This window comes from Tachypleus tridentatus, chromosome 7 (genome assembly GCF_004210375.1).
Source record: "Tachypleus tridentatus isolate NWPU-2018 chromosome 7, ASM421037v1, whole genome shotgun sequence".
Lineage (NCBI taxonomy): Eukaryota > Metazoa > Arthropoda > Merostomata > Xiphosura > Limulidae > Tachypleus > Tachypleus tridentatus.
Genome location: NC_134831.1, coordinates 74,954,985 through 74,968,251, shown reverse-complemented (window position 1 = coordinate 74,968,251; position 13,267 = coordinate 74,954,985). Strand labels below are relative to the sequence as shown.

The 13,267-nt window shown below is 27.9% G+C and overlaps 1 protein-coding gene across 6 annotated transcripts in view; it reads right to left on the bottom strand.

The window, feature by feature from the left end:
- Positions 1-13,267, bottom strand: part of LOC143255988 (uncharacterized) — a 98,275-nt gene that overhangs the window by 22,879 nt on the left and 62,129 nt on the right. For 4 of the 6 annotated variants that reach the window (XM_076512499.1, XM_076512502.1, XM_076512500.1 and 1 more), the window contains 5 exons: positions 11,814-11,917; positions 6,810-6,974; positions 5,338-5,541; positions 4,840-4,878; positions 1,823-1,900 (listed from right to left, as the gene is read on the bottom strand). In XM_076512499.1, the coding sequence (XP_076368614.1) occupies positions 1,823-1,900; positions 4,840-4,878; positions 5,338-5,541; positions 6,810-6,974; positions 11,814-11,917 (590 nt within the window). The remainder of the gene's footprint in view (positions 1-1,822; positions 1,901-4,839; positions 4,879-5,337; positions 5,542-6,809; positions 6,975-11,813; positions 11,918-13,267) is intronic. The other 2 variants (XM_076512501.1, XM_076512503.1) reach the window with 1 other exon arrangement.

Below are 13,267 nucleotides of genomic sequence, written 5' to 3'. Positions count from 1 at the left end.
TGACATTGAACTTATTTTGCATTAACAATCAGATTAATGAATACTTAATAGGTTTCACTGAATCTTCACAAACTGATTATTTGTACTTATAATGTGCTTGACTCTCCAAATTCTAAAACATTTCTAGATCGTTACATCATCCTAAACTTTCTAGTTCTACTTTTATAAGCTTTCTAATTGAAGCGTTACTATCATGATTAGCAGTAAACTCTAATAAAAAAGTAAATTATGACATGGAAAATATAGTTTACAACATTAAAAAGCTAATGTGACTTCAACAGTATTATAAAAGATGCAACATATATGGATGCATACAACACAGTTATATGCTGTATATTCTTACCTTCAAAGTTTAATTTTTTATTATAAAAATGATTCATTATGAAAGTGTTCACATCCATTACTCAGAGTGAACTGTCTCAATTAACACATTAACACATGTTTTTATATGATCAATGGAAATTGACAAGGTATATGGGTCTATTTTGTTTTAAGGTTTTTGTTCAAGAACATGGATAAAAATAAAACCCCTGAAACAGGGCACATTTACAATTTTTATACAGTTTTACTTTGCAGAGTTTGCTGTTTTGATTAGTTATATTTTAGTATAGTAACTAGAAAATGCACAAGGGTTTTTTTGATTTAAGAATTTTGCCCATAAAGGAGGACAAAAAAAGACCCTGATATAGAGCACATTTCTATTTTTTTTAGCAACAGACTTTTGATTTTGAATTTAAGATACATGTACTTAATCAGTTAAATGAGTCAATTATTACCCACAAAGCAAGTTATGCAATTAGCAACTAATGTGGTCATTACAGACTTAATACAAAGAATGAAGAGGAATATCATCCAACAATGTCCTTTATAGAATTTTGTTTTCTTAATTGGTATCATCAGCTGGTATCAATAAAAATGTTTTGGACATTTGCTACTTTTATTCTGTAATTGTAAAATTCTGTAAGATAAATGGAAGGTTATTAATGACTAAACTAAAGGTATACATAATAATTACCTTCCATTTATCTTACACAATTACAGAATGAAAGTAGCAAATGTCCAAAACATTTTTATTGATACCAGCTGATGATGCCAATTAAGAAAACAAAATTCTATAAAGGACATTGTTGGATAATATTCCCCTTCATTCTTTGTATAAATTCCTTACTGGTTCCTTTTTTTCTACAAAAACATAGCATTATAATATACGGTTCTACAATATGTGTATTCAGGGTTTTAAAGTCATAAACTTTGTAAGGAATTTATTTTTTACCTATTTCATATGCATGATTCATTTTTTAACATCATATTATTTTTACTGCAGTTATACATACTCTTTTTTATATTAGTAATGGGAATACATCTTTCATAATATAAGCACAGTTGAAACTAAAGAGCTTTTTCAGCAGTTTCACATTTTAACCATTTGATACACAGCCAGGAATATCAACCATATGGCCACAAAATACACAAGAAAACCTGAGAACTTCAAAAATTCACTCATGTATGCTACTTACTGTCTTCTTTAGTGCAATACATAATAGGTTAATAGTTATATGTCATGACATATAGCTGATTATAATAACCACATTTCACTGATATACAGTCCTTGTTGAATTCTTTATCCATACCCAGAGCACATTTTTACTTGAGGATTATGATACTTATAAATGTTACATTTAAACACTTTCCAGGATGGATGTACTGCTTTTAATTTAAAATAACCACTTTAATTGTAAAGAAATTGGTTGGAAAATTGTAATTAAGCTACTTGATTATGTTTAATACCCAATCATATCAGTTCACACTTGCTATTACTTACTGTGCCAAATTCAAAAGCCGATGGACTTGCAGGAGCACAAGCTTGAAGCATTGTAGGCGGGTAGAAAGGAGGGAAGACCTGGAAAATAACATTGAAAAATAAGATACTGATAACTTCTTTTACTGTACAAAATTTATATCAAAACTCATTGAACTGATGTCAATCCAGCTTGCTTCTTTAAACTAAAGACACTTTCTTCACTTCCTTTTAGATTTCAAAAATTAAACAAAGATACAGACTGCAAAACAAAGGTACTTAAAACAAGTATACAAGTAAAAACAAAAATATATACAAACTGTCTGATTGGCATTCTTGATTTTTACAAATACAAATGTGGAGTGAATGTGAAGGCTCTGTAAGTGCAAGGAAAAAGACTGTCATATCAGTTTCCCAATTGATAAGATACACACATTTGACTCTAATAAATTAATGTTAAGAAACTATTCTGACTTTAAATACAAGAGTATCATATAGTCTCTGTAGTTTAAAAGATCCTACTTATGTCTATGAGGGTTCTTTTGACAGTACTGTTCACTGCACCAACTGTATTAAAAATGTTAACCACACATTATTTTATCTTTGAGAAATAGTAGCACACTATTACTGCTCAAGGTCAGACTCCAAAAAGTTAAAAATAGTTCACTATACAAAACTTTCTTTTATAAGCCCCATAATTCTCACAGAAGTGATAAAAAACACATTTTATCCACATGTGGCCCAGATCTGTCACTTAGAAATCCAACAGCCTTATCATATAATGAGTTACATCTGTAGTCATATATTTTAACTTTACTAAACGTATAGGAAGATTATTATTTAACTAAATCGGCAAACCCAGGTTGTCATAAAATTAGTACAAAACCTACACAAAACATATAATTCACACTTTAAAAGAAATATTAACTCTCTCCACAAAGGCTTGGTGAATTTGACCACCCATGTGACCTTTTTGTACTCCTATACAGTCTTTATGTATTTGATATTACAAACTTTTGATATAGTGTACACTTCTTGACAAAACTTGGCAGAAGTTAAGTAAATATCACAAGCCTTTCACATACAAATATTGTATTTTTTATTGAAGTATTTTAATATAATATAATAAACTAAAATAATATTTGTCCTACAATATTTATTTTTGAATAATCCACATGCAAAGTGACTTTCATGTTAAGATTTAAAATACTTTCATTCATCTTAAAAATCTCATTTGTGTAATCTATAAAACCTTCTAAACACATTTCTGCTATTTGTTTTCAGCAAAACTTTTTATTTCATCTGTTATTTTCCCTACCTTAACTCCACATGCATTCATTTAATCTGACTGACCTCATAACTGCTGTAGAAATTTACGAAAAATTTAAAATACTCTTTCCCTTCTTCCTGGAATTACTCTAACTTTCAAGAGGAACTACAACTGTTTATCCTAAATAGCTTAAAGCTTGTAACAATATACATCTATTTATATTTAAATTTTAGTTTTATTGTCTATTGATCCATGTTAATTAATAATCCTGCCACACAAGTTATAAATTACTTGGCAAATGTGTAGCTCAAGTTACCATACTGAATTACACAGTAAACAAGCTGTTTGCAAGCATACCTTGTGAAGAATTTTTATTAAATTTTCCATTTTCTAATACAAGAAGTTCATAATTATTACATTTTGGTTAGTTTATAATAATAAATAAAAAATATATGAGAAAAACAGGAAATATGGTATTTGTCAGGTTTTATTTTGCTGTCAAATGACTATGAGAGTAAAGCTATTTTTTGTACTTAATGTACCAGTACACAAAATTTGTATTTCCTTAATAATGCAACTTAGAACACAGAATACTAATGCTCACAAAATAACATCCTATAAAAATCAGTATTGCATTCTAGCTTTCAAATTATGAGATAAGATCCTATAAATCTTTGGTTAAGCTTGCTGATGTCAATACCATGAGAGAAACTTTCAAACTGGAGGCAAAACAAACAATACTCAGTACAGAAAATAATGCAATATAATATATACACTGATATATTAAACCTTTGGTTATAAATAATACAGTATAAAACATCAGAGAGATCTAGAGGCAATTTGAGAAAGAAAAAATATGTGAGAGATGGGCATAGAAAGTGGTTCTGTTTTTCTATTTTATACTTTGTAAATAAATAAGATTAAAGACTACAAGAATAAATCTTTGACTTAGTCATATCCATAATATAATGAGTAATTTGTTAAATTCCATACATCTAAGAGGAATGAAAAATAAATTAACAGAGTTAAGACAGAAATGTTACAGTTCTCATACAAAGAGAGGGTTGGTAATCCTTTAAAATATTTTTATATAAAATTAAAAACTTAAACATATCAAAATTTAATTTTTAATTCTAATTTGATGTTGTTTTATTTGTATACATTATAATAAAGTAGTTTAACTAACTTAGGAATGTAACTCTCTAAACATGTCATGTCATGAGCACTTTGACCTATCCATAGCAAGAGGGTTAAAAAACAAGTTTTAAAATAGTAATGCTTTATTAACTACACTTTTTACTTAAAAACCAGATAAAATAAGTTAAAAATAGTAGCAGTTAAAAAAGAAACTACATTTTGTTTATGGCAGTTTTTTAATCATATGGTTTCAACAAAGTTACTTTAACCTTTTGTGTTTATAGTTTTAATTTTGTCTGGTGTGTCAGTAAAAACTGTTGATACTATTATACATCAAGAAGTTTTAAATTTACACAGCAATACCTTATAGGGTTATTAGTTTGTTAATAATATTATTATCAAATTATGTCACAATAAAGAACACAAATAAGTTGTATACAAAAATTACTTATATTAAACTTTTCTGAATACTAACAATTCTATAAGTTCCAAAGTATTAAACTTTTTATTACCTAAAGTGATATAATGATATGTATGCTTTTCAAAAATAATTTGTGTAATTAATCTAACACATTAGCATTTGACATTTTTTATGAGTTACTTAGGTGACCGATAATCAATCAATTGGACTCACAAATTGATTATTCTCTTGAGACTTGGATGGTTGAAATAACTGTAAATAGTAAAAATTAGAAACTCTAAATGTGATTTGTTGATTAGTTTGATGAGTTGTAACACTACTTGATTAAGCTGAACAATAACAAATTAGAGAAAATAATAATGTGAAATCATAATGACAATAGTTTAATTACTTTGATAGTTGGAACAACCATAAACAGTAATTATAGGAACTTACAGATTATTGTCTCGTGACAACAATCAAAATTTAGGTTAATCAATTACTTTATATGTCACTAACTGTTGTAATCAATGCTTGTAGATAATTGATTATATTGTTTAATCCAGTTACTCTCCCAGTTACACTATACAATCTTTCACAAATAATATACTACGGTTATTTTAAGCGGCACCCAAATTTATTTTACCGAGCTTTGCAAATATGTTATTTTTTTCTAAAAATAATTTCAACAAAACAAATGTATGAAGTCTGTTAATAAAAATAAAAACTAACTTGTTGGTTGCTGTATGAAACTGAAGGTTCACTAGCATATGATAATCCATTCTGTGCTTGTTCTCTCCACTGCTGTTGTTGAATGGGAGGGCTGGAATCTTGCTGACCACTGACTGGAGAAACCATTGGACCTTGGTACCTCAATCCATTTTTATAGTTGGGAATGAAGGGTGCCCGTGTGACAGGTTTGACTTTAATTCGTGCCTTTAAATAAATAAATAAAAGTTTTGACAGCTCAGAAATAAAAACTGACTAAATAAATCCCATGAGAAAAATACTTAAATTATGCTTTATCACATTAGTGAAATATTAAGAATGGAAACTCTTTCTGGGTTAAGTTTAATTGAAACAAAGTTTTTAGTACATTTCTTCCCAGAAAAAAACAAACAAAAAACAGTTAATCAAATTACATGAAACCTAGTACAAATGTATTAAATATTATATAGTTTCAACTTTAAAAAATGCATACATTATTCAGTATTTTTATGATTTTTAAAAGTTGTCTAAAATTTTATCAACCAGTTTTGAAATAAATATTAAAAATATTTCCTTCTGTCTTAGAACTTCAGTTTTTTTCCCACCATTGACCAGATCATTTAATTTTATAAATCCAGTTTCATCTTCATTGAAGTCAAAATTTCTTTCCAAACCTTATTTTGCTAATTGCAATAATCACAAATAAATGACAAAAGTTTTTCAGTAACCTATGACCTTCAAAACAGCATCACCCACTACCTTCATCAGGCCATGTATCATTTGCTAACTATATTCTTGACTGAAATCTATTTGAATTTCAATTTTTTTGGTTTCAGTGCATTGTTTAAACATGATTAACTGAGCAGCTATATCCAATACTTAATGATATGGGTGATCAGAATGTTTTAGTCACTCACCATATCTCCTAAGTCTAAGTTAACTTATTTCTCGTTTTAACACAAAATTTCTATAGCTGTGAGACACACAAATTAGCAGAAAAAAGTTTTCAGGTATAAACCACTAGATAATTTTTATTTGCTCTGAAAGACTTCAAGCAGTCAAAATGTCAAAAAAAGATTACTGCCTAAACAACTTTATTTACTCTAAGTTCATGCAAACAGTTTATAATGTGCTCTGTCCAACTGTATTGAAACTTTGGTTACATATAAGTTTTATTAGTAATTATGATGGCAACAAAGAGATGTAGGAATAATACAATTAACATTGACAGAAAACCATGTAAGAAACCACACATAAATCAATATGAGTTTCTAAACAATTATAAAGTTATCTCTAAGGTGGACTGAAAAAGTATGAAAAGTGTGAATTACATTAAATAAGTATTATAAAATAACAAAATTCAGAATTTAAATGTTTATGAGTTAAAAATTGTTCAAATATAATCATTACTTTTACTTAAGTTTTGAAATGTGAAATGTAGATTTTCACTTGTCTAGAAGGAATCCACCAGTTATAATGATTTTTATAAAACTAACCATGATTGGTTTCCCTTGAAAAGTGCGAACTTCTTCCCGGAGATAGCGATATGCCTTCTGCACATCGTCATCAGATTCAAAAGTCACATACCAGGTGTCATTGTGGGCAAACTCACATTTAGCAGACTTTGGACACTCTTCTCCACTGAATAAAGCTTCAATATCCTTAAAATGAATGATACATTGAAAAATATTTTAAAGCAAAAAGAATTAAAAAAACAGACTAAATTAAAACCACTCTAAGAGGTAAAGTTAGACTAAAATATTTATCCAAAAAGAAATAGCACATTTTTTTTATTGAAACAGAAATTCTGTCAAACATTAGTAATAGTAATTGCAATTACCAATGTTCTTTCTCATATGAAGTACAAATTCATATACACTATATATGCTGTAGTACACATTATTTGGAACCATTAAAATAGCCACTTAAAACAACCATAAGATTTCTTCAATAAACAGTGATTATACTTTGCTTGTTCTTTATGTTATTCTAGAAATAGCATGTGCAATACATTATTTGTATCAGAAGAGATCTGTATAACTTAAAATACACTACGTATGTGTGAAACATTGTGCTTTATATTCACAAGATAATATGTATTTGGTTTAGTTTATCTATGCTTTAAATTGACATGTTTTTTTGAAATACAATGATCATACACTTGAAAATAGTTATATAGTCACCTCGTAAAGCTCAGCATGGATATGATAAACATGATTCATGTCTGTTATGAATTAGCAGTCTAAAAGTAATAAACACCATGGAACATGATATTAACTGACCATTTTCACATATTCAAGGTAATGATGTGAGTTATACTTAAATTACATTATTTTTGACATTTACTTTACTCGTGTATTCTTCTCCACTGGAAAAGCAATTTTCAGTTTCAAGACTAAGTATAACATGCAACGAGAATAAATGTAAAACATCTTAAACATGTAAACATTTTGTTTAATATTATTATATAACACAATTAATATAATACACATGAAATAATTTCCTTGCAATCACAATACATCTAACTATGCTATCTCCAACAAACTGTAACATAATTAAGAGTAATGCTGTTTTACATGGTTATTTAGTCACAAATAACTTTGTTTTTTTTCTTTAACCCTTTCTACATGGGCTTAATTAATTATTCTGGCCAACCCTGCAATCACATAAAGTTTGACAAGCTTGTAGTAAACATTACAAGTCTTTTGTATGTAAGAAAACAAAATTTAAAATTATTTTTACTAAAGATTTGTCTGTGAATTTACAGTCAGAATACGACTCAGACTCTTAGCAAGTCTGAATCCAAATTAATTTTTACTTTATTTGAAACTTACACTTTCCATATTTCATTTGCAAAACCTCTAGAACCTCTTAAATAAGTATCAACAGTTTTTCACAAACTTTATACATTACCTGTTATTGTTTCTACCATGACAATACATACAAATTTGATCAATTTCTTTCATTTTGTACTAAACACTGAAGAATATGAAATAAATGCATGCTTTCCTATTTTTCTTTCTAAAACAAATACAGATAGCAATAGAAAATCAGAATTATTTATCTTAAATAATCTCAAATTCTATTATTTTATTGCATTTTAAACTATATATAATTACTAAACCTACATAACAACCTAGAAATTATATGGTAAATGCATAACTCAGGTCACAGTATTGAATTATGTAACATAGGAACTCTCTTGAATGCACATCTTGCAGAGAAATTAGTAGTTTTCTTGATTTATATTTTGTTATCCAGCTTAATAAGTTTTAATTATTTCATTTTAGTTATTTCTATACAAAAATATATGATATAAAATTAGAAATTTAGCATTTATGTGCAGGTTTTGGAATTGAATACATGAAACATAGATGAAAGTTAACCCTGATTTTTCCTGGTTGCTGCTCATTAATTTTTATTTATTTCAAATACTCAATTTATAACTCAAAATAACAACATGCAAAATGCAATTGATGCCTAATAACTGTTACAATTTAAGTAGTTTCTGACAAAGCTATGAGGGTGTTAAAATAAATATCTTACCTGGTCAAGGCACATTTAGTGATAACCTTAAATTTAAGTAATAAATAATTCATAAGCTGTCACGAAAATGAGTGTTATACAACAATCAATAAATTACAATTTTATGTTTATATCAGTTACATAAATTATAATAGCAAACATCACATAGAATTACTGATATTTTTGAAAGACATTATATAACAGGAAGGCATAGCACTAGCATTTGGTTTTTTGACTTATAGCTAAGTAAAATTAGATGATTGGAGGTTATAAAGTTATATTGTATCTCAGAAGTGTAATTTGCATTTTGATATACAAACTTAAATATGGTGGAAGGATTATAAGAATTCTGTGAGTGTGAACAAGAATCATGTGATAAAAAATAAAACTGTTTATTTAAATATTTCCTTTAGACATTAAGACTTATACAATATTAACATTTGATTTATTAAATACGTTTTGATGCCAAGTTTACTAACTTACATCAATAACAAAGCAGTTTAAATTTTGAATGGATCTCTAAATATGTTATGATGTGCATTTTCACCAATGTGTATCTGGACGATTAACATTCACTATGGTTCTTCCTACAGTAAGGGGTCAAGTGGCATGCCATCACATTTGCAGAATTAAATTCAAAAGTTTATTCATTACTTATTTCAAAAATGTATGCAACTAAGCTTGGTACCATAATCCAAATTGTTAATACTGTACATTAGTTAATTTCTTGATTTAAAAGTCAATATTAAAACAAAATTCCTAAATATCAATTTTTGCATGCCATACAGTATGTTGAAAGTAGCTTTAGTTCAAGTTAGATGTTTGTGGTATCCAAGTACAAAGTCTACAGTTTCTTATGAAATAGAAACTCAAACTACCAATAATGACAAGCTAGAATATAAAAAAAGAACCCTCTATTTTTTTCTATTTACTGAGATATTGCTGCATTTATTGAATCAAACACAGTGGGCCCAACCTGTCTCTTTCATTTTTGGAAGTATTTGCTAAGATACACATCTATATGTGTGAATAAAAAACTTAAAACTCAGAATGTAACCCACTTGGTTTTCTCACTCTCTAAAAAGTGGTAAGATCCCAAGATTATTTCTTTGTCTTGAATATTAGAAGGAAGGGGTAAATGAAAATGTTCAAAAAACACATTTTACTGTTGTTTTTTTTAACCTAAATACAGTTTGGTTAGTAAGTCTGATAAATTACAGAAGAATTTTGTGATATTAATAGAGTAATTTATAATATTTGTTATTTCAAAACACACACATAAAACCTAAAACAAATTGTTTTGGTGCACATCCTCCAAATGAAAAGTTGGACAAGGTTTTAGCAAATTACAGAAAGCAAACAAAAGAAAACAAATTTTGTAAGTAGAAAAAATATCGTCTTGTATTTTTGTTTATTGTTTTGATAAAAGTAACTGAAATTTAAAAACTTATTTGTAAATAGTATTAATACATGTACAGTCACGTAAAATAAAATCAAAAGGAAGAACCATGTTAAAAATGGCAAATCCAAATCTCTGACTAATGTTACTTTCTAATAAACAAAAACTCTACATAAAAAGGACTCCCTGCATACAGGATATACTATGGGATATAAAAGTCACTCTAGTGATGTCAAGAAACCCACTTGTTGAGAAATTTATATGCAAAAACGGCTCGTTGTAAAATATTTTCTCAACCCAAACGGGCCGTTTTTGGATATAAAAGTCACTCTAGGTTTTGGAGGTGACTGGTGAATGGAGGTTAAGACTGATAGATGATGTATCTCCATACCAATGTGGGTCCTACTTCCACAGTTTCCTCCAAAACCTAGGGTGCATTTTATAATCCCACATTGTAGCTTGTACCCTGGAATCTTTTAAATTAGTGCAGCATTTTTTGTTTAATTTGTTTTAGCTTGTTTTTTGAGTTAAAACAAACTAATATAATTAGTCAGAGGTTTGGATTTGCTGTTTTTAACACAGTCCTTCCATGTGATTTTACTTATTTTACTATTTAACTTCATGAAAATGTATTTATTTCTGCTAAAAAAAAAAAAAATATATATATATATATATATATGTATATACATACACATACATGTAATGTGTAAACTGAAAGGTGACTGCATTTTACAAAATACTAGTTCACAACAACAAACTGAAGACAAGTCACTTGGTAAAGGCCAACTTTATACAATTGGATGCAGTAACAAGAGTGTATGTGTACTGCTTCATTGGAACTTCTGTAATGTTAGACATGGCTAAAACATCAATAAAATAATAAATAACATATATAGATACATATAATGTTATGAGATTTAAGCTGTTTAGACTAAACACTTATGGTTTCTTTTTATGAACTGTAGACATTCTAGAATATAAAAAAGTGTAATTTATATCTATTTCCTAATTTTTATGTTGGTCATGAGGTCAGTCAAATTGGTCAAATCCATAGAGATATAGCAGTGAAAATAACAGTTAAAATATACAGTTTTTCCTAAGAAAACACTTGATAATTAATTGGAGATCATAAAAGTTTTCCATGTAAAATTTGACAACTTTCTGATGGATGAAAGTATTCTTAATATTAAAATCAAAATTCACAAGCAAATAATTACTTAAAAACTTAATAATAAAAAATTGATATTTTGTGCACAAAGGACTTTTAATGTTTACTGATAACCTGTAAACTTTTGTGAAGATGTGCTTACAGCTTAAAAGTTATAGTATGAAAACTATAATGAGACAAAATGGTTACAAGGTCAATCCCTGAGACCAAGCTTACTATAAAAGAGTTAATATAGTAAATGTGAACGTTTACAACTTGTATTAATTAAAAACAAAAAACAATAATGCAGATGAAGTTGCATATAAAGATCATATTTAAATATATATATGTTTAATTTCTCATTTGGACATATATATTCATAGTAATTAATATATACACAAACTGGTGCTTTTCAGACTTCATTCATACCTTAACTGCTGTTGTTTCTGGAATTTCTCGAAGAATCAAGACACAGCACTTACAGTTTGGACGAACCTTCTCTCCAGCTTCATCAACTTCCACATTTGGTGATTCTAGTTATAGGATAAAAGTTCTGTTTAATTTTTAAACTTAATGCCATGAATATACCAGAACAGTAATACAAAAACAAGTTAAAATAACTATAAACCTAACAGGTAAGTTATGATGTCAAATTCTTATGATATTCAATTCAGTAAAAGGACAAATAGAAAAATTAACTACATTTCTATGTTATTTAGTTTTCATTTTACCATATATATACACACACACACATACAAACACATACAGGCTAAATTATTTGAATCTCTACACATACATTCCACTTACTTTCACATACAAAACTGACTGTGTGATATTTTTTAAAGTGACAGATTAAATGAGTCTTGTAAAAAAATATAAATAAATAGTGGATATCCATCAATTAGCAGCATTATCATCAAAACGTTTTCTGGCTGACTGTTTAAAAATGTGTCAGTCTGTGGTGTACACATCTTAATTTGAAAAAAAATATTTATTGCTACATTTTATGTGAATTCTTTTGATCTGAATGAATGTAGAGAGAGTAATGTAACAAAGTTAACATAACACATACAGTTGTTGCCACACAAAAATTATAATTCTCTGATATGAAAGACCTTTTTTTTAAACTGGAAAGACAAAAATAGTAATTGTCTGAAAATCTGATTTGTTAAAAACGTCACATGGTAGTTTTTTTGTAATGATTCCAAGATGACAGTCCTGAAAAAAACATGATCAAACAAAATACATTATTAATATGAAAATCAAACTTGTTAAAATTGGCATATCTAATATATATATAAACACACAAGTATTTAAACATCTTGGACTTTTTTATAAGTGTACATTTGTTCCGAACGAGTGACAGTAAAACTCTGAAATAAAACAATAAGCAAATAAAAACTACAGTGTATACATTTTTATTTGATACTTATATTTTTCTTTGGTTTGCTGTAATGTATTTTGAGAAATTATTTACAATCACATATGTTTTTTGCTACTAAGAGATAGTGTTCATCAACTACTGGTGACTTATTAAGGAAACATGACTGGATAGACCTATAAAGTGCAACAGATGATAGACTGTTCCCGATAAACAGTCTTTCAAAAGCTGTCAGGATATAATCATCTCAACTGCATATAAATGACACTAACAAAAACTGTCACAGGTTACCAACAAGTGCAAAAACAAAAGTACAGTTTCATAGATCTTAGAGAAATAACTAGAAATATCTAATATAGTTTAATAGAAACTCAATCTCACACATTTCTTCACTAATTGTGGAATAATAATAAGGAGTAAGCTACATGAAACACTTGACTTTGCTTTTGTTGTTCCAACTATGCAAGCTGTTGAAAGTGATGTAATGATGTGAGGACTGCCC